Source organism: Lutra lutra, chromosome 4 (genome assembly GCF_902655055.1).
Source record: "Lutra lutra chromosome 4, mLutLut1.2, whole genome shotgun sequence".
NCBI lineage: Eukaryota > Metazoa > Chordata > Mammalia > Carnivora > Mustelidae > Lutra > Lutra lutra.
This window is the reverse complement of record NC_062281.1, coordinates 103,747,412-103,768,169: the sequence shown is the minus strand read 5'-3', so window position 1 is coordinate 103,768,169 and position 20,758 is coordinate 103,747,412. Positions and strand designations below refer to the sequence as shown.

Here is a 20,758-nt window from a genome sequence, read left to right as displayed (position 1 = left end):
CTTGAATCTCAGTATCAATTCAGGGGGATTATATAGAAAAAAAAAAGTCTTTAGTAAGATTAAGCAGTCAGAACCATATTACTAGTAATGGGGAGAAAAAGCTGATAAATCAAATAGTCAAATTCAATTATTAATCTAATTTTCCACTTTATTCCTTGTATCAACAGATTAAGAAAGTGAAATTCTCCTACATGCTGACTTACAGATGTTTATAAGCACCACAAACACTGTTCCACAAAGAGTAATATTCAGTAATCCCTTTAAATGCAGTTTTAATCTTTATTTTAAACTAAGTGTAATAATTTAATACAATAAGCTAAACACACACAAAACCTGTATATCCTGAAATACAAAAGTGGTTTCCATAGCCATATATAGTTTAGTCGAGTACACGTTTCCACAAACAACAAGTACTAACAAATAGGTTAATAAAACACTATCCCAAGTGCTTATCCTGCCATCAGCTTTTTAAGCAATACCATTCCTACTACTGAAAGCATTTATTTTTAGACGCTTTAATGTGACCTGGGAAAATGAGTTCCCTTAAAATTTAACAACTAGTACATTATAAGCCCAAAAGGTTTTAAATCAAAAGCCTTCCAATACGGAAGAATTCACATGAAACTTTTAGTTTAAAAAATTAAAAAAAAAAAAAACCTTCTTGTAATGTAAAGAATACTAAAAAACAAATATCTTAGATAAACATTCCTACAAAAGACTATTATTTTCCTGTATCATCTCTCCTTAAAAGAAAAAAAAAAAAAAAGCAAACCAGTTCACTATCTTTTAATAATTAGATCATTGTAGTCTAAAAACTTTAGAATACCTGAAACATGTCTTAGCAATCATAGTCAAAGGGGCCCTATAGATTTCATATATTAAACAGCTATGGTTTAGCCTACAATGGCACCAATACACCCAATACATAAATACTACTTCATCATTTAAACAGTCAGTCAGAAGGAACCGCCTGGTTTGCAAGGTACTTCAACTTACATGTGGCCATTAAAAACCTAGTAAGTAATTCAAGTACAGTCATATAAGGGCAGAAAATTCAAGGCTCAAATATCACTCTAAAAACGAAGACATGAAAATAAAAGCTGAAAAAATCTGTGTTTCTCCATATTGCATATATACATGGCTAGAAACTGGAACCTCACTGTGGAAAATATACAGTTATTATATATAGTTTCCCCAGAAGATAATGAAGCTTCAGAAAGTACAGGTGTCAAGATCCATAGTTTGCTTCATCAAATGCTTTTCTAGCTCGTTTCAATTCTTCATTCATAGTAAGCAAGTCTTTAACCCTAGCAAACTTCCTTGGGTCCTTCCGAATCAAGAAGACGATATCTTCAACTTGTACCCGACCTTGTCTTCCAATTGACATTGCCTTGTGAGTCTATTATAAAGAAATAAATTAAATTAAACAAATCTAATATTTTACTATTTTAATTTGCATTTATTTAATACTGGTGAATTTGAAGATTTTCTCTTCTAATTATTATAGCTATTCTTTTGTGAATTGTCTTTCTATTCGGGTCCTTTGTCCACTTGCTACTGTGTTATAGGAATGTTTCTCTTAATGGTTCATAGACATTTTTTAATACTAAAGACATTAAAACTAGGGACGCCTGGGTGGCTCAGTTGGTTAAGCAGCTGCCTTCGGCTCAGGTCATGATCCCAGCGTCCTGGGATCGAGTCCCACATCGGGCTCCTTGCTCATCAGGGAGCCTGCTTCTCCCTCTGCCTCTGCCTGCCATTCTGTCTGCCTGTGCTTGCTCTCTCTCCCTCTCTCTCTCTCTGACAAATAAATAAATAAAATCTTTAAAAAAAAAAAAAAGACATTAAAACTATCAAATCTATTGAGGTTTCTTTTTTGATCTATGTAGCTTTTGTCTTCATTTTTATAAAATAATTCTATGATTTCTTTGTAACCGCACACTTCATTGTCTCAGTAGTTGAGAAATAGTGGTAGGTTTTCTTCAAGAAAGTCTCATCTCCTATCATATATTCATCCTGTACAAAAACAAAGTCTGGGGCGCCTGGGTGGCTCAGTCAGTTAAGCATCTGCCTTTGGCTCAGGTCATGATCCTGGAGTCCCAGGATCGAGCCCCAGGTCTGGCTCCCTGCTCAGCGGGGAATCTGCTTCTCCCTCTGACCCTCCCCCTGTTCATTTTCTCTCCTGTTCTCTCTCTCTCAAATAAATACTTTTAAAAACAAAGGTTCATTATAGCATTATTTCTAATGACTAAAAAAGAGGAATCTAAGTATTTAGTAAGGCATTAAATAAATTTGGGCACATCCAATCAATTAATATTATGAAGCCATTAAAATTATAGAGTGTTATGGAAAGACATGGGGGACAGAGTTCTACTTAAGTGAAAAAGCAGGCTCTATGACAAAATATACTGTATGATTTCAATTTAATGAAGTTTAAAAATATGTGCAGGGGCACCTGGGTGGCTCAGTGGGTTAAAGCCTCTGCCTTTGGCTAGGTAATGATCCCAGGGTCCTGGGATCGAGCCCACATCGGGCTCTCTGCTCAGCATGGAGCCTGCTCCCCCCCACCCCTGCCTGCCTCTCTGCCTACTTATGATCTCTGTCAAATAAATAAATAAAAAATCTTAAAATAAAAAATGTGCAAAAAAAACAAGAAAACACTCACCAAAATCTCAGCATTAGTTGTCTCTAGGTGGAACGATTACAGATTTCTATTTTCTTTCCTGCATGTTTTTTTTAAAGATTTTATTCATTTATTTGAGAGAGAGAGAGAGAGCACATAGAGGGAGAGTGAGAGGGAGTAGCAGACTCCCCGATGAACTGAGAGCCTGATGTAGGGTTCAATCCCAGGACCCTGAGATAACGACCTGGGCAGAAGGCAGATGCCCAACTGACTGACCCACCCAGATGCCCCTTTCCTGAACTTTTTTATACTTCCTAAATTTAATAAATATTATTTTTATAAATGGAAAAGAATGTTTAAAAATGCATACTGTGACGCAGGAATTTTACTTCTATTATTCTGTACGAAGGAAATAATCCATAATATGGTAAAAATTCACAGGAACACAACCAAACTCAGTATTTCAATCCCTGTGAATATATCTAAGGAGACAGGAGGCAATTTCATGAATAAGGTCATTCAAAAGTATTTATTCACTTAATAATCCATAAGTAACTGAACTTCATTTAACTACTAAAATAATTGTGATTAGAATATAGAAAGTGGGGCGCCTGGGTGGCTCAGTGGGTTAAAGCCTCTGCCTTCGGCTCGGGTCATGATCCCAGGGTCCTGGGATCGAGCCCCACATCGGGCTCTCTGCTCAGTGGGAAGCCTGCCTCCTCCTCTCTCTCTCTCTCTCTCTCTCTGCCTGCTTGTGATCTTTGTCTGTCAAATAAATAAAATCTTTAAAATATATATATATATGGATATATATATATAGAAAGTATGTACTGTAAAATTTTAAGTAAGAAATGTTTACCATGATTACCACTATGTAAGCATTGCATACTTTTTTCTAAAGACTTTATTTACTTATTTGAGAGAGAGCATGAGAGGAGAGACAGAGAAGCAGACTCCCTGCTAAGCAGGGACCCCAATGTAGAACTTCCAGGATCCTGAGATCGTGACCTGAGCTGAAGCAGAGGCTTTTAAAAAAAATTTTCTATTAACATATAATGTATTATTTGCTTCAGGGGTCCAGGTCTGTGAGTCACCAGTCTTACATAATTTACAGCACTCGCCATAGCACATACCCTCTCCAATGTCCATAACCCAGCCACCCTATCCTTCCCCCTATCCCCCAGCAACTCTCAGTTTCTTTCCTGAGATTAAGAGTCTCTTATGGTTTGTTGAAGGCAGAGGCTTAACTGACTGAGCCACCCAGGCGCCCCAGCACTATATACATTTAAATAAATAGTGGAAGGAGAAAACTTACGTTAGATGATTGCATTATGGTTATTATTTTTAAATTTTATTCAAGGATCTTATAATTATGTTCTTACAAATAAAATTCAGGAGAGGGTAGAATATTGTATGTGTACATATGTACACATGTATATCTTTACATATCTAGGTATCTTTTTTTTTTTAAGATTTTATTTATTTAAAAAAAAAAAGATTTTATTTATTTATTTGACAGAGATCACAAGTAGGCAGAGAGGTAGGCAGAGAGAGAGGAAGGGAAGCAGACTCCCTGCCGAGCAGAGAGCCCGATGAGGGGCTCGATCCCAGGACCCTGGGATCATGACTGGAGCCGAAGGCAGAGGCTTTAACCCACTGAGCCACCCAGGTGCCCCTTCTATGTATTTTTAATGATAAATAGTAATTGGTAACTTCCACAAAAAGGATAAGATTTTTTCAAAAGGATGGCATAGTTCTAGTCTTAACTCAAAGTTAGAATTTCAGATCTATTATTCAGTTAACTAAGACCAATTACAAAAAAATCTTACCATTTCAGTGATGAACTCTATGACAAGGTCTTCAAGTATATCCACTGACTCAGTATAAGGATTCTGGTCATCCCCAAACCCATACATCATACATCGCACTGTAAAGGAACAATCATTTTTGTTTACTTGAACAAATTTAACAATTTACCAATACTTTTCTCAAATTATAAATGGACCAAGATAGAGAAGATACCTGTATGAACATATTTACATTGTGTCTGCAAGTATGGACTTAGATGTAAGGGATTTTAACCACGATCTCCTAACCAACTATTCCTACCTGTCCTTTCCTAGTAGGAACTCCTGTTCCCTCCCAGCTACAAAACCCTGACATCAATATTCTTTCCCTAACCTCTATTATCTATTCGCCAACAACCCTGGAATAACTTGAATTAGGAAACTCCATGGCAGTGAAAGGATGAGTACCAATGGCTTAGTCCTCACTGGGAGTGTTCTGTGCATATATGGTATAGGGTGAAGGGAGGGCAGTGGGGGCACTGGAAAAGAGAAGGCAAAATCTTTCTGATACCAACATAGGGAAAAGGACATGAGAGATAGTGCTCCAATTTCTTCTTATATGAAGAAAAGGGGAATCAAATGGAGAAAGCAAACTATGTAGAATCTTGATATTTCATATTTCATTCTCCAGATCAATGCACAGCTAACATCTGAAAGAACCACAGAAAATGCAAAAGAGAAAAAAATTCAATACAGAGTAATAAAAAAACCCCACTTCATTTAATCCTCACAACAACCCTTTCCAGTAAATACTATTACCCCTATTCCATTTAGATGAGAAAACTGAGGCACTGAGCTAAGTGATTTACCCAAGGTCACACAGATGTTTGAACACAGCTGATCTGGCTCCAGAGTCTATAGTCCTACCCTCTAAGTATTATACTTTTGAGCACCTGGGTGGCTCAGTGGGTTAAAGCCTCTGCCTTCGGCTCAGGTCATGATCTCAGGGTCCTGGGATCGAGCCCCGAGTCAGGCTCTCTGCTCAGCAGGGAGCCTGCTTCCCTCTCCCTTTCTGCCTGCCTCTCTGCCTACTTGTGATCTCTCTCTCTCTCTGTCTGTCAAATAAATAAATAAAATCTTAAAAAAAAAAAGTATTATACTTCTTGGGCTTAAGCCAGATGGGATCCAGATGGATTATCATCCTATAGTCTATTAATCCCCAGTTAGTCTATGGACAGGCTTTGAGAAATCCTTGAACCCTGCTGAAATTATATGCAAAAATTTTATATATTGTTTGTGTGTGTGGATTGTTCTGCAAAGAATAATCCACTCTTAACCAGATTCTGAAAGGGGTATATAAATGTTAAAACAACAATAATAACAATACCAACAACAAAAAACCGATCATAGGTTGGAAATGTTTTATATCTTGATCTGAGTGGTAGTTATAAGTATAGATAAATACATAAAATTCATCAAGCTGTTCATTTAAGACTAGTACAACTTAAGTATAGTAAAACAACAACAACAACAACAAAACCCTAGAATACTTCTAAAGGAAAAAGTGAGTACATTAAGAGTAATTCTTATTTAAGAGAAGCAAAAGCTGGTCAAACTGAAAGGAGTATTAGGTACACCAGCCTAGGGAGGAAAAGAAAGGGGTGATTTGGAAGTCAGGCTGGGACAGAGATATCCCTGTGATTTAAACTAGCAAGAGCCTATAGGTCCAGATACAGGCATACTAAGCAAACAGAAGAGCCAACATTTTTTCTCCCTCTTGGGTTCTGACAACATTTTTGCCTTTTTTTTTTTTTTTAATTTTTTTTTTTTTAATTTATTTGACAGACAGAGATCACAAGTAGGCAGAGAGGCAGACAGAGAGAGAGGGGGAAGCAGGCTCCCCGCTGAGCAGAGAGCCCGATGCGGGGCTCGATCCCAGGACCCTGGGATCATGACCTGAGCCGAAGGCAGAGGCTTAACCCACTGAGCCACCCAGGTGCCCCTTGCCTTTTCTTTTTTGAGGTAATTTCAGACTTAACAAGAGTTGCAAAAATAGTACAGAGTTCCCAACTACCATATATCCACCATACCCTGATGTTAATATCTTACAGAGCCACAGATATTTATCAAAACTAAGAAATTAACACTGATACAAGTACAGAAGTTACTCAGATTGTACCAGTTTCTCAACTAATGTCCTTTTTCTTTGTCAGGATCCCATACTATTTAGCTATCATGCCTCCTTACTTTCTACTAAGCTGTGACAGTTCCTCAGACTTTTCTCATCTTTCATGACCTTGACACTCTGGAAGGATACTGGTTAGTGATCTGGTAGAATGTTCTCCAATATGGATTTGTCTGGTGTTTTCTCGTGATTTGACTGTGGTTACGCATTACCAGAGAGGGTACCATAGAGGTGATGAGCCCTCTTAATGCATCAGATCAGAGGTACATGATATTAATACATATTACTGGTGATACTGACTTTAATCATTTGGGTAATACTTTAGACATCACTTGTCTGCTAGGATTCTTCATTGTAAGCTTGCTATTCTGCCTTAAATATTTAAGGAAGATACTTTACCATTACCACTTTGGTGGGTGTAATTCACTAGTATGTATGTAAACTGCATTTGGTTAAAGGGTTTGTAAAGACACCAAAAAAATGCCAATGAATGCTTTGAAACTTTGTGTTATAGTAGCAAGAAATTTTTTAAAAAGAAGGTTTAGGAGAACAGATTTTGGCCAGTAAGGTCTATCAAGATTTAGGTAAGACAAGGAGAAGGTTGTGAAAATTCCGAATTCTTATCATCACAAAAATAAAGCAATCCAAGTAGAACAAAGGTTTCTACTAAGAACTGACAATGCAAACATCACTCTGGGATGCTCTGGTGTGGGAATCTCCTTCTTAGGCTGATGTAAGAAGTAAAAACATACAAATGTAGTAAACAGTATCAAAGATGGATTAAAGAGTGGTCGGCATTAGATGAGAAATTGACATATGGAGAATCTGAGTTGTTAAAAAAATAAACATATAACCTACTAACTGCAGATTCAAGAGCATTTGGGAACCACTTGTCTGACCCAGCATACATAAACCATATATTCACGTGTTGTCTCATCTGTCAATACTCAGCCACTACTATGTGTAAAGGACACAGGATGGAGAGCACGTTGTCACAGTGCCTTTCAGGGGGTGACTTTAACCATTACTAGGAACAGCAGCGCTCCCTCTTACTGCTGCCAAAAAGAGTCAAACATGTCTACTGAGGGAATGCACTACAGAACAAATACATTATAATCTCTATTCCACTGTCATGTATTACACTGTTCATCACCTTTCTGTCTTGTCCAATGCCTTAGTCCAAAGCCCCAACTTAATTCCTTACCCTTGGCACCTGTCTCAGGATCCATTAAAACCTTTGACTTATAGTCAAAGGAGTTCTGCTGAATAGTAACGGACAAAAAAAGTAATGGAGGTAATATTCTAAGGCCCTGAATTGAAACACTGATCACATTTCCTCACTTAAAAAAAAAAAAAAAGAAAAAGGAAAAAAGAAGAAAGTGTATACACCCACCCACCCACCTACACATTTATAACTTGGGGTTAGGATCACTAGTATCTATGATTCAGAAGTTAAAGAGAATTTTATAAGCAAATCGGAGAATACTGTCCCCACAGAGAAACACATCCAGAACATTAATCTACTTTGAACAGACGTATCCGAAAGTTTTTATTGTCTGTAATGAAATCGTTGTCAAATATTACTTACATTCTTTAGAAAAAAGTCTCTTCCTTTTACCCTGTCCGCCTTCGGCACCTCCTCCAATTTCTTCATTTTCTTCCTCAAACTATAAGTTAGAACATATATACAGAAATGTCAAGCACTGCATTTGATTTTTAAATAATTAACATTAATTTTTTTCCATTTTTCAACACTGATACCATGCCAGAAAGCCTAAAAAAAATGAAATCTGAGCATCTGGGGAGCTTGAAAGACTATCCAGTCCAACTTCCCACTCATGCAGGAATGGCTTCTACAATGTCCCTAACAAATAATCCTACTGCCTCTCCTGGAAGAGTTCCAATGACCAAACTTTATTTATTTATTTATTAACCAACTAGGTAGCCTATTACTACAGTTTTACTATTAAGAGTTGGTATTTAAAACAAAGGGGTTGGTATTGAGTCAAAGTAAGCAAAAGTAGTATTTACTAAGCACTGCTTATACAGAGCTAGAAACTTTCCTCAAATAAGCCTTAACCCCATTTTATGACAAAAACCAGGCTTAAGGGGCGCCTGGGTGGCTCAGTGGGTTAAGCCGCTGCCTTCGGCTCAGGTCATGATCTCAGGGTCCTGGGATCGAGTCCCACATCGGGCTCTCTGCTCAGCAAGAAGCCTGCTTCCCTCTCTCTCTCTCTGCCTGCCTCTCCGTCTACTTGTGATCTCTGTCAAATAAATAAATAAAATCTTAAAAAAAAAAAAAAAAAAAAAACCAGGCTTAAAGTCAAGGAACTTGCTCACAGAAACAAATTTTGGAATCCAGATTCCCTAACTTTCGGTCCATTATTTTCCTCCAACTTTACAGTGAGCATGTAGTTTTGTTACCAGCGGCAGTGTTCGTTGCTAATGAGAGCGAACAAATACTAGCTTTGTCCTCTGATGACTGTCCAGGCGATTCACGGAGTGTCTAGCAAATGTAGACCCTAAAGCAAAGAACAACGAGCCACCTCTCTACTCTTTTTAACGTCCTGCCCCACGTACTAAGAGATGAATCCGAAGGGAAAGGCTAGCACGGCGTGAAGTCCCCGAACTCTCTCGAGTGAATTCGCTAAGGAAAATCTCAGAGTGATTCTAAACTCAGGCTCCGCTTCTGTCCCCCAGGGAGTGAAGAAAAGAGTGGGTTGGAACGGTGGTGGTCACTCACAGTAGGGTCTTCCTCTTCGTCTGCCATGCCCCCAGCCAGCCTACAAAGCTCCGCCGCCTCCCTCCCAGCGGGTTTTACTATTTCCTCTGCCTCACTTCCGGTGACGCGCAGGGCGGGGCGGGGGAATGCAAACAGACTAATAGCAGACGCCGGGGGAGTTTAGTGAGAGTGGCGTGAGCTCTAGGCTTTGTGATCAACATTACGGTTTAATAAACATTAGCAGAGAAAATGAAATCGTGGGCTGAGCGGTGTGTATCTTGTTGTGGCCCTGAATTGGCCTCTGCATCTCGAATCACCAGTTCCTGTTTCGGGCTGTGAAGCTCTGCGTCATTGGGGGTGCCGGCGGTCCTTGGGCTGCCCCAAGAGTGTATTTACACAATTTTAACAATTTATAGTTACACTTATTAATTGACAAGTACTATACGGGTTATTGGGTATGTTCTTCTTCGCTACTAGTTTTTAAAAGGAAAACACCACCCCTTAGACTGAGGATTAAATATTTGTGGGGAGCTTCGTGTTCAGAACAATGAGGAAAACCACTGGCATTAGAAGGCTGAAGCTAGGGATATCAGATGTTCTGCATGCAAGACATGATGCCACACAAGGAAAAGTCCCACAATGAATGTCCTGCTAAACATTGATGCGAATGAAAAATTTTTCATTATCTGAGCCTAGAACTTAACTTTGTTAACATATAGACACAAAGCATGTCCTACGCTCTTAATTTACATTTAATTTTCTAGGAATGCAACTGTGAGATAATATAAAATACATATAATGGTCTCTTGTGCCGGTTCCTGGCAAAGAACTCCTAAAACCGTTGAAATTTCCTAAGTGATAAGAGCATAGGAGCATCTTTTGTTCTCCTGAGGCAATGCAGGGTGGGCTCCTGGTTGGGGCTGGTCACCAGAAAGACCAAGCCATGATCAGGAGGTTGGAGTTTTCAGCCCCAGCTCCCATTTTTCAGAGAGTGGAGGGAGGCTGAAAATGTAGTTAATAATCGATCATGCCTATACGATGCATTAAAAAAATCCCAGTAGTAGGGGGTTTGGAGAGCTAACAGGTTGGGGAACACATCCACCTATGGAGAAAATGACACACCCCCAGCTCCACAGGGACAGAAGCTCTTCACTTAGCACCCTCCCAGACCTCACTCTCATCATCTGGCTGTTCATCTAAGTAATATTTCCGTGGGTTCTGTGACCTGTTCTAGCAAATAAATCCAGGGGGGAGGAAGTCATGGGAACCTCTGGTTTGTAGCCAAGTTGGACAGACATATGGGTAACCTGGGACCTACTACTTGTGATTGGCATCTAAAGTGGGAGGCAGTCTTGTGGGACTGAGCCCTTAGCCCATGGGATATAACACTATCTCCAGGTAGGTAGTGTCAGAATTGAGTTAGATTGTAGGACACCAGCTGGCGTCACAGAACGTTTGGTGTGGGAAAAGAAACCCGCATTAGGTGAATGTTCTTTGTGAAAGTGGAATGTTCTTTGTGAAAGTAAAGAAGAAAGACACAGGGAGGAATGAACTGACAGTTTTTCCCAAAATAGTAAGTACCCTAAAACTGAAGGGATATTGTACTTTCTTATGTTTGGAACTTACCAAGAACTATGCATCATTTCAGGAAATAATGTCACCATCACTTGTAATAATTTGAGTAGACCAAGGACTTGAGTCCTTCTGCATTTGTAGCTCCTGCATTCGTAGTCATTCTACAGATAGGTGCAAGCATCTGGAACCATTATACCTTCTAGTGTAGTCATGTCTGAGCATTCATATCTTGAAACACATATTATAATTCACTATCTATATTTTATCTTTATATTACAGTAGGGCATTATACATTATTTTTAAATTATTGGATAGTTAAGTATATTTGTTATTTGTTGTTCTGTAATAAATTATCCCTAAATTTAGTGGTTTAAAACAAACATTTATCACACATTTTCTGTGGGTCAGGAATTTGGGTGTAGGTTAGCTGGGTGCAGTTCAGCTAGCTCAAGGTTGCTTATGCTGCTGGCAGGGTGTTTGGCTGGGGCTGCAGTCTTGTCTGAGGTATTAATGGGGAAAGATCCACCTCCCAAATCACTTACATGGTTGTCCACAGGATTCAGTCCCTTCAGGTTGTTAGACTAAGGGCCTCAGTTCTTCACTGGCTATTGCCAGAGGCCTCCCTCAGTTTCTTGCTACATGGTCCTCTCCAAATGGCAGCTTACAACATGGCAGCTGCTTCTCTCAGCACAGATGAGGGAGAGAATTAGGAACGCCCAAGACAGAAGTCACAGGGGTTTTTTTGTTGTTGTTTTGGTTTGGTTTGGTTTTCGGTAACCTAACCCTATAGGTGGCATCCCATCACTTCTGTCCTATTCTATTTAAGAGAATTCAATTAAATGCAGCCTACAGTCAAGGAGAGGGGATTACACAAGGATGAGTATACCAGGAGGCAGATATCATTGGAGTTCTCTGAGAGGCTGCCTTCCACAGTAGGTCATACGATCTGTGAATGTCATTTCAGAATAATAAAGGAGACATAATACTTTTGCTATTTAAGGAATATTGTTGAGTCTGATAGGGTTGAGAATTGCTGTGTTAGATAGTGATGAAACTCTGGCCTTGTCTGGGAGTTGAGGTAAAAAACATTCAGAGTGTCCGTTATCAACGCACAGATAAAATGTGCTGGGTGTACACCAAGAAGTATTATGCACCAATCAGAAGTAACAGATTGAGGGGCGCCTGGGTGGCTCAGTGGGTTAAGCCACTGACTTCGGCTCAGGTCATGATCCCAGGTCCTGGGTTCAGGCCCCATATCGGGCTTTCTGCTCAGCGGGGAGCCTGCTTCCTCCTCTCTCTCTGCCTGCCTCTCTGCCTACTTGTGATTTCTCTCTGTCAAATAAATAAATAAAATCTTAAAAAAAAAAAGAAGTAACAGATTGACAATGTGGATGGAGCTTAGAAACATAGCACTAAATTTAAAAAGAAACACAATGAGATCTATAATGTAAATTAAATATAGAGACATGCAAAAAGTAGATATTTTACAGGAACAAATTAAAAAACCATAGACATAAAATACATTGAAAGGTTGTGGGTAAATGCACAGATAAGTAACAGGTGAAGGACTTTAGAAGGCCAATTACATTAGTATGTCATGAACTGCAGAGCATCAATAATTCAGCCTTCTGAACCTGAGATCCAAAATATAAAAGATAAAAAAAATGCAGTTATGAGCAGAGCAGAAATAAAGCACAGAAAGTGAAAAGTAACTGTATGCTTCAATGAATTGTTTCAGGTGAATTACCAGAGCCACCAGAGCCCAGTTTGTTAGGTGGGGATGCAGGAAATGAGGCTGGAATGAAGCTGGAGTTAGAGTGTGAAAGGCCTGGCATTTTCTCTTCAGAGACTGAATTTCATACTGCAGAGCTCCTGGGAGGTCTTTCAGCAGAAGAGACACATGACCCTATCTTTAAAAAAAAAAAAAAAAAATCACTTCAGCAGGGAGACCTAGGATGAGAGATGATTAGAACCTGAATTAAATAGAAGGAAATTTAGGAGGTAGAATTTACAGGACTTTGTGTCTGAATCAATCTGAGAGCTACGGAGAGAGAGGTTTACATCCAGATGGATGGAATGTTATTAATATAAATTGGAAAGTAAAATGGGAAAGTTATTGGGGTGGGGGAAGAAAATGAGTTCAGTCTTAAGAGTCTAGAGATGTCCTATAGACAGACGGACATGTAGACCTGGAAAGCCACAGAGAAATTAGGACCAAAGAAAACGGAGTGGAAGACATCAACACAAAGGTGACAGTTTAAAGACTGCATAGCAACTAAGGCAAGAGAGAAGGGGGGCACAGAGGAGATCCTTAGAAATGGTACATCAAGAAACAGAAAAGACATGGGCATCTGGGTGGGTCAGTGGGTTAAGCCTCTGCCTTCGGCTCAGGTCATGATCTCAGGGTCCTGGGATTGAGCCCCGCATCAGGCTCTCTGCTCAGTGGGGAGCCTGCTTCCCTGCACCCTCCCATGCCTGCCTCTCTGCCTACTTGTGATCTCTCTCTGTGTCAAATAAATAAATGAATAAAATCTTAAAAAAAAAAAGAAAGAAAAAAACAGAAAAGAAGACAGAATGGTCTAAGAGGTAGTGTTGAAAGAAATTTCTAGACCCACAATGGAGCATTTCCTGCCCCAGATGCCATATCAGCAAATGGAAACTCAATTGCTCTGTTTGACCAGAAATGCAGCATACTCCTTAGCCAATCCCCAAATGCCAGGCCAATTCTGGGCTTTCTTACTTCCAACAAGGTTGGCTATCAGCCAGCCAATCCAATATATTCATGTTTCTCTTTCTTTTGCTTTATTCTTTATCCTATAAAAGCGTTCTGCCCTCCACCCCATTTTGCAGTTCTTCAAGACTGTCTGCTTCATGAAGTGTTCAAATCCAAGGCCTTTTCCTAAATCTCTTTAATCATTTTTAATAGTAGGAAAAGATAAAGAAGAAAGATGAGGAGGAAAAGAACATATTTTGAGAGCTAAAAGAGAAAATTTTCCAAAAAGAAGCCAGTGGTCAGGAATGCTCTATGCCACAGAGATTAAGAGTTTAAGAGATTTAAGATGAGACCTTGGGTCTGACAATTAGGAAGTGGTAGAATAATCTGGACAAAATAGTTCCAGGACGCTAGTGAAGACAGAAGCCAGATTCTAAGAGGTTAAGGAATGAACGTATAGTTGGACAGTGAAGGGTAGAAAAGCAAACAGATGAAAATAGCCTTAAAGGGCAGAAGGATTAAGGAAAGTGGTCTTTGAATAAATGATTACCGAATGAGTAAAGCTGTGAATTTGTGTTGGACGCTTAGCTAACTGCTAGAAAAAGTCAGGTTTTCATTATGGGGGGAAAAAAGGTGGAATGAGCTTCTAAAGGAAAGGTTAATGACAAAAGAGATTTGTTCCCAAAAGAATGGAGTCAGCACAGAGGCAGACAGCAGTAGCTGATAGGAGGGAGCAGTAGAGCTGAGTTGTGGGAGAAAAATTTGGACAGAAAGGAAGTGGGAGGGACTATCAGAAATGAGGAAAACAGGAGGCTGGGTGGTGGGCTTGAGGCATATATTAGGATGGGATAGGAGAAGGCAGGCAGGTAGTCCCAAATACCCCAAATCCAAGAGAAGCTAAGCAGTCTCACCCTCATTCTGCTCCCACCCTCCACCCCACCCCACTCCTTCCCCTCCATCCTAGTATACAGACTTCTACAGTGCCACTCCCTGTTTGGGGCTGAGTGAGATAGTGTCATTTTTTTTTTTTTAAGTGGCTTTCAGAATTTCCACAATAATCTTGTGCAGTCTTAACCATCGGCTTCTTTACCAAAGGATGCCTGTACCCTTTGGTTAAACTTGCAGTCTCTGGGGTCAGATGAATCGGTTTTAAAATCCTAGCTGTACTTGGGGCACCTGGGCAGCTCAGTCAGTTGAGCGTCCCACTCTTGCTTTCTGCTCAGGTCATGATCACAAGGTTGTGGGATGGAGCGCCAAGTTGGGCTCAGTACTCAGCACAAAATGTGCTCAAGATTCTCTCTCTCCCCCTCTGCCCCTTCCAGTATCTTGTGCAAGAGTGCATGTGCTGGCACACACAGACTCTCTCTCTCTTTCAAAAAACAAAAAAAGATCCTAGCAGTACTACTTACCAGCTGTGCTATTTTTGAGACAACTTACTTGACCTCTTAATACATCCCTTCCTTACCTGTGAGACGGAGATAATTTACTAACCTTCTAAGGTTATTAGGACACTTGGATGCGTCAACACCCAGAAGGTGCTTTGAACTGTACCTGGCATGTAGTCAACATTCTGTGTCAGCTGTTTTTATTCCAGAACCTATCTTTCAGCAGCATCTTCTGCTGTTCCCCTTCATGAACTCTAGATTCCAGTTCCACAAGACCACATTCAATTATTCACACAACAAATATTTCACAAGCACCTGTAAAATGTGCAGCACTGGTAATGGACTGTGGATAAAATGGCAAACATTGAAAATACACAGTCCCAAGCTCATGAGCCTTACAGTGTAGCAGGGGGACATGAACTGAATAGATATTGTATGCTCTGATAGTTTATGATGGGGAAGGCAACCCAAGAAGGTCAGAGATACCTTTCTTGAGCAGGCAGGGTTTGAGCTGAGACCTGAGGGATAAACGGAGTTAGCCAGTGAAGGAGAAAGTCAAGAGCATGCTCTACCCCCAAATTTATCCTGTGCCTTCCCATCTCCATGCCTTTGATCACTCTACTCCTTTCCCACTAGAATACCTTCCTATTGGAATGCTACACGTGCCTTTCCAGCCCAGCTAAAATCTCTGCACCTCCACTAAGCCTCCCCTGGGCTCTCCAGCTGAAAGCACTTTTTCCTTTACTCTCCCACGGCACTTAATTTTCATTTTCTTTCAATACTTCTCACTTTCTACTGTATTTTCTGGTGATTTATACACATAGCTTTTCTTGTCTACTAAATCTTATTAAAAACGGAGTCTGTTTCTCATTCATCTTTGAGCTCCCAAAGGCTAGTACCTTCCTTAGGCTCTGAAGTCCTGGAATAAATATTTGTAGCATAAATTAATGCCTGTTTAACATCCTTTTTCAAATATGTTGTAATTCAAATGAAGCTATTGTTGCAAGCTGGCCCTTTGGGACTGAACTTACTCTTTGGTTAAACCAGAATGCCATTGTCATGGTCCCCATGACTGATTAATGTTCACCACAGTGACCACAGTGACCACAACAACCCGAACAAATAGGCCACTGTTCTTGACTGACAGGTGTTTGGCAACAACTGCCTGCCTTCCAGTGGAGGCTGAAATGAACTGAGAAGGGACTGTCTGAACTGAGTCCCCAGTCAGTGGAGCTCTATTTATTCCTTGCAGTTTGGCTGCAAAAGCCCGAGGCCCAGGCTTTGGCCTGATGGAAGGCTATATGGTGCTTTCCAGGATGACAGAGACACTAATGCTTGGAACAAAACCGCCAAAGATTAGTATCAGTGGAAAGCATCCCAATTTGAAGCAGTATGAAAACAAGGGGAAGGAGCTCTGAAGTCAGACAGACCTGGGTTTGATTCCTAACTAGCCATGTGATGTGACCCATGCGCCTTCTTTGAGTTTCAGATTTCTCATTTGAAAAATATTCTGCAAAACAGTTATGAAGATCAAAGCTAATGTCATTATATACATAATGCCTGTGCTCTATTAAATGTGTTCATTCATCTATCTTCTCCAATACAGTTTGTTCTCGAGGGCAGGGACTCATTTTTGCCTTTATTCCTGCAAAATCTAGCAAAGTGCTCAGCACATAGTAGACATTGGTTAATATTTTTTTAAACAAATGATTAAGAGCAACAGTAATAACTAGCCTTTATGGAATGCTTACTTCATGCCAGGTATTGTTTTAAACAGTTCATTTAATCCTTCAATGACCCTAGAAAGGAGCAACCAATACAACCCAATTTTACAGAAAGAAAACTTGAATTTAATTTTTTAAATATAAAATTCTTGGTATAACAGATTTTGGAACAAAAGTCTGGTGAGATTCGTTTTATTCGATCAAAAGATAAACTACTTTATAGAACCTGGAAAAGAAAAAAATGTGGTAGAGAGAGAAAGAAGGACATAAATATATAAGAATGGGAAGAAGGAGTAGGAAGAAGAAAGACATGTAGAAAAAAGAAACAGAAATGGGCAAATTCTGAGCAAAGTATAAAATAACTACTTAATCAAAATAAGATACTGTGGTCTATCACTGTCCTTTGAAATAGTAACTAGCCAACTAATCAATCACTCTTCTCAGCTCTTCAACTGTCATTTGTCCTTAAACTTTATTTGTTGTTTGTTTGTCTTTGTCCTTAAACTTTATTTGTAAAAAAAGCAAAACAAAACAAAACAAAAACATTTATTCGTAAATTCTGAGAATGACGGGGAAAAAGACTTATCTTTCAGAGTGACAAAAATTGGAATGGTTTTGAGGTGCCTGGGTGGCTCAGTCAGTGAAGTGGCCAACTCTTGATTTCAGCTCAGGTCATGGTCTCAGGGTGGTGGGATGGAGCCCTGAATCAGGCTCCGTGCTCAGTGGGCAGTCAGAGTCAGCTTAAGAGTCTCCCCTCTCCTTCTGTCCCTCCCCCTGTTTGTGTCTTCTCTCACTCTCTAAAATAAATAAATCTTAAAAAAAAAAAAAAGGAGTGGTTTCCTTCTAGTACAAAATGAGGAGATAAAGTTATCATTAAAACAGCAAATGGCATGAGCAAAAATTGTGAAAGCAAACAGTACATTTGAAGAAAAGACCGAAGTCTTTTCAAACCTGAAGCCTAAAGTCTACCACTGGGAAAACAGTGCAAAGTGCTACCGGAAGGCCATGAAGAGCAGGATAAGGAGTTAAACAATATTTAGCACCCAGTGCTTGCTGTTACGGGAAACAACAGTTGTGATTTTTTTTTTTAAGATTTTATTTATTTATTTGACAGAGAGAAATCACAAGTAGGCAGAGAAGCAGGCAGAGAGAGAGGAGGAAGCAGGCTCCCTGCTGAGCAGAAAGCCCGATGCGGGGCTCGAACCCAGGACCTGGGATCATGACCTGAGCCGAAGGCAGCGGCTTAACCCACTGAGCCACCCAGGCGCCCCAACAGTTGTGATTTTGAGCAAAATTTTCTAGTCCTCAGTTTAGAAGACCAGAACTATTGCTCGAGTGTGACACTGGGTAGTTTTACCCTAAACCTCAGTTTATCTCCAAAATAGGGTAATAAGGCACTTGTGAGGATTAAATAGGATCACACAACAGGTGTGGTAGCTTGGAAATGTCAAAACATTATATGAATGTAAGTTTTCACTACTGGAGGATAAAACTGATGTTTAAAGAAGACTGACATAGTAAAATCACTAACATGATGGCTGTGAGATTAAAAAGGGAAAAATCTGGGGGCACCTAGGCGGCTCAGTAGTTTAAGCCTCTGCCTTCGGCTCAGGCCATGATCTCAGGGTCCTGGGATTGAATCCCGCATTGGGCTCTCTGCTCAGCAGGGAGCTTGCTTCTCCCTCTCTCTCTCTCTCTGTCTGCCTCTCTGCCTACTTGTGATCTCTCTCTCTGTCAAATAAATAAGTAAAATATTTTTTTTTAAAAAGGGAAAAATCTGAATGACATCTTGAAAAAAGTTAATTGACTCAAAGATAACTGACAAATTTAAACTTTAGTGATTGGGGGGGAAATATTAATCATAGAAACTGAGAAATCGGAGGGGAATTGCATTTGGCTTTTAACATTTCAGATTTCAGCAGAACACTATTAGAAATTAAGATTGGAGCTTGGCTAGGACATCAACTTAAGAACTCTGCAAAGAGCTAGTAGTTGAAACCATGAACAGAATAGGTCACCAAGTGAGAGTAAATAATGAGAAAAAGAGGGTGTAGGTTTCTGAGGAACATCTGTATTTAGGTGGAAAAACTTGAGTAAAGACAACAATTAGGTGCAGATCAATGAGGCTAGCACCGTTCAACAGTAACCAAAAAAGAGGAGAATTTTTTTAGTTGAAGGTGAGCTACATGATCAATGCAAATTAGTGAACATGAATTTATTTAGGACTTGGTTTGGGCTCTGTGGGTGCAGGGAATCAACAGTCAGTTACTAGTGGTATTATTAGTGTTGATGCTGATTTAGATAACAATTGATGAAAAATTCAAAGGCCAAGACAATTACAGATTTTTATGTTGTTTTTGAAGGGTTGTGAGCAGTTCATTTGGGCAGGGGGATTTGTATGTGTATATGCATAAATATATCTGGCCTTGTCTTACGTTTTGTCCTTTGTGTGTCCCCCCCCCCCCCCCCCCCCGGCATTTCTGTGTATTTTTGCAAGGAGTCTCTGTTGCATCAGACTTCTTGTGGCTTGCCTTTCCACTTCGGCTCTTAGAAGGAGACATTTTGGGAGCTTTTTTCCCCGGTAACTAAGCGGGCTGCAGTCAGCAGATGGCATTGCCACAAGAGGGGCATTTAGTTCTTTTAGGACCTTGTCAAACCACTGGGAACCTTACTTAAAATTTCGGCCTCGGAAGATTGAGTTGCACTCTCGCCACGTTTTATTTTTTTATTTGAGAGACAGAGCGCCCGAGCAAGCATGGGGGGGGCGGTGGTGGTGGGCAGAGGGAAAGGGAGACAAGCAGACTCCCCAGTGAGCAGGAGCCCCACCCAGGCTCCATCCCAGGACCCTAGACAGTAACCTGAGCCCGAACCAAGAAGCGGAGGCTTCAGCGACTGAGCCACCCAGGCGCCCCTCGCATTTTAATAAAGCAGGTCGAGTTGTACCCAATTAAAATTTTGAATTACAAAATGCAACCTGCGGCTTTGTCTCCTCCACTCTACCTCCATCATTAGGCTGTAGATATCTTTCCTCAGCTTGTGAAAGTTTTGTGAAAAGCGCTGTCTTGATATCCCCGATTTCTGGTTAAACTGTCCAAGGTGACCCCAGCATTTAACTAAATACAACAGAGTATTGAGCCTCTCCTGAAAGTTTAAAGGAAAATCCACAGAAACAGGCACTTATCTGTATGTTTCCCGATAGAGTGGAGCTTTAGGGACTGAAATATGTGACTTGTTTCTGTTATAATGTTTCTTACTTCATTCCGAGAGTTCAGAGCCTAACTATTCTGTTTTCCATAAGGAGTAAGAAAGAAGTGATAAAGTGATGTAGGTCAATTATTTCTCAATAAAACTGGAGAAAAAATTCTGGCATACCCAGTAGCAAAAGGGAAGAAAGAAAGAGAAAAAAAGAAGGAAGGAAAATAAAAGAAGTAAAGGTAAGAAAGGGCAGCGCACCAAAAGCAAGTCTGGAGGCCTTATGAGCCCTGCTGTCAAGAGTTCTCTCTCTCTCTCTTTTTTTTTTTTTAAATTTTTTAAGATTTTATTTTTTTGACAGAGATCACAAGTAGGCAGAGAGGAAGGCAGGCAGAGAGAGAGGAGAAAGCAGGCTCCCCGCGGAGCAGAGAGCCCGATGTGGGACTCGATCACAGGATTCTGGGATCATGACCTGAGCCAAAGGCAGGGGCTTTAACCCACTGAGCCACCCAGGCGCCCTGTCAAGGGTTCTCTTAATTGGAATCCCAGGACCGAGACCTTTCCGTCGCAGGAAGGTTGCGGCTTACACACACACTAGCTGTCACAGCGCAGGAAAAAAGTGCAAAGCTGCAAGCCTTTACCTATCCAAATTCACCAACATGAACAGGTCAGGTTAGGCCCCCGCGCTACCGCCGCATAGACACCCAGAAAAAGGTGGTTACCATGGCCACTTCAGAAGCCTCCCGGAAAGCCCTCTTTTCACGCATGTGTACACAGCAGGCACCGCCCATACGAGTCCCCTACCTCCGCAATCTGCTAGCCACTCCTGAGTGCATTCGGCGCTCGCCTCTC

The 20,758-nt window shown here is 40.4% G+C and overlaps 1 protein-coding gene across 1 annotated transcript; it reads right to left on the bottom strand.

Annotated features, from left to right (window-relative positions):
• Nucleotides 1-265: 265 nt before the first annotated feature.
• On the bottom strand, nucleotides 266-9,417 carry TAF13 (TATA-box binding protein associated factor 13). The gene is made up of 4 exons (XM_047728086.1): nucleotides 9,339-9,417; nucleotides 8,184-8,262; nucleotides 4,453-4,550; nucleotides 266-1,399 (listed from the first exon to the last, which is right to left on the bottom strand). Exons 1-4 carry the CDS (start codon nucleotides 9,363-9,365, stop codon nucleotides 1,229-1,231), a joined length of 375 nt encoding a protein of 124 aa, XP_047584042.1. The 5' UTR covers nucleotides 9,366-9,417; the 3' UTR covers nucleotides 266-1,228.
• Nucleotides 9,418-20,758: the final 11,341 nt, after the last annotated feature.

What these genes read in the sequence shown, in the direction of transcription:
- TAF13 (XM_047728086.1), bottom strand. Translation starts at nt 9,365, where the DNA reads ATGGCAGACGAAGAGGAAGACCCTACT. An exon ending in GAGACTTTTTTCTAAAGAAT is followed by an intron (nt 4,551 to 8,183) that starts GTAAGTAATATT and finishes GTTCCTTTACAG; the next exon opens with TGCGATGTATGATGTATGGG. An exon ending in TAGAGTTCATCACTGAAATG is followed by an intron (nt 1,400 to 4,452) that starts GTAAGATTTTTT and finishes TCTTTATAATAG; the next exon opens with ACTCACAAGGCAATGTCAAT.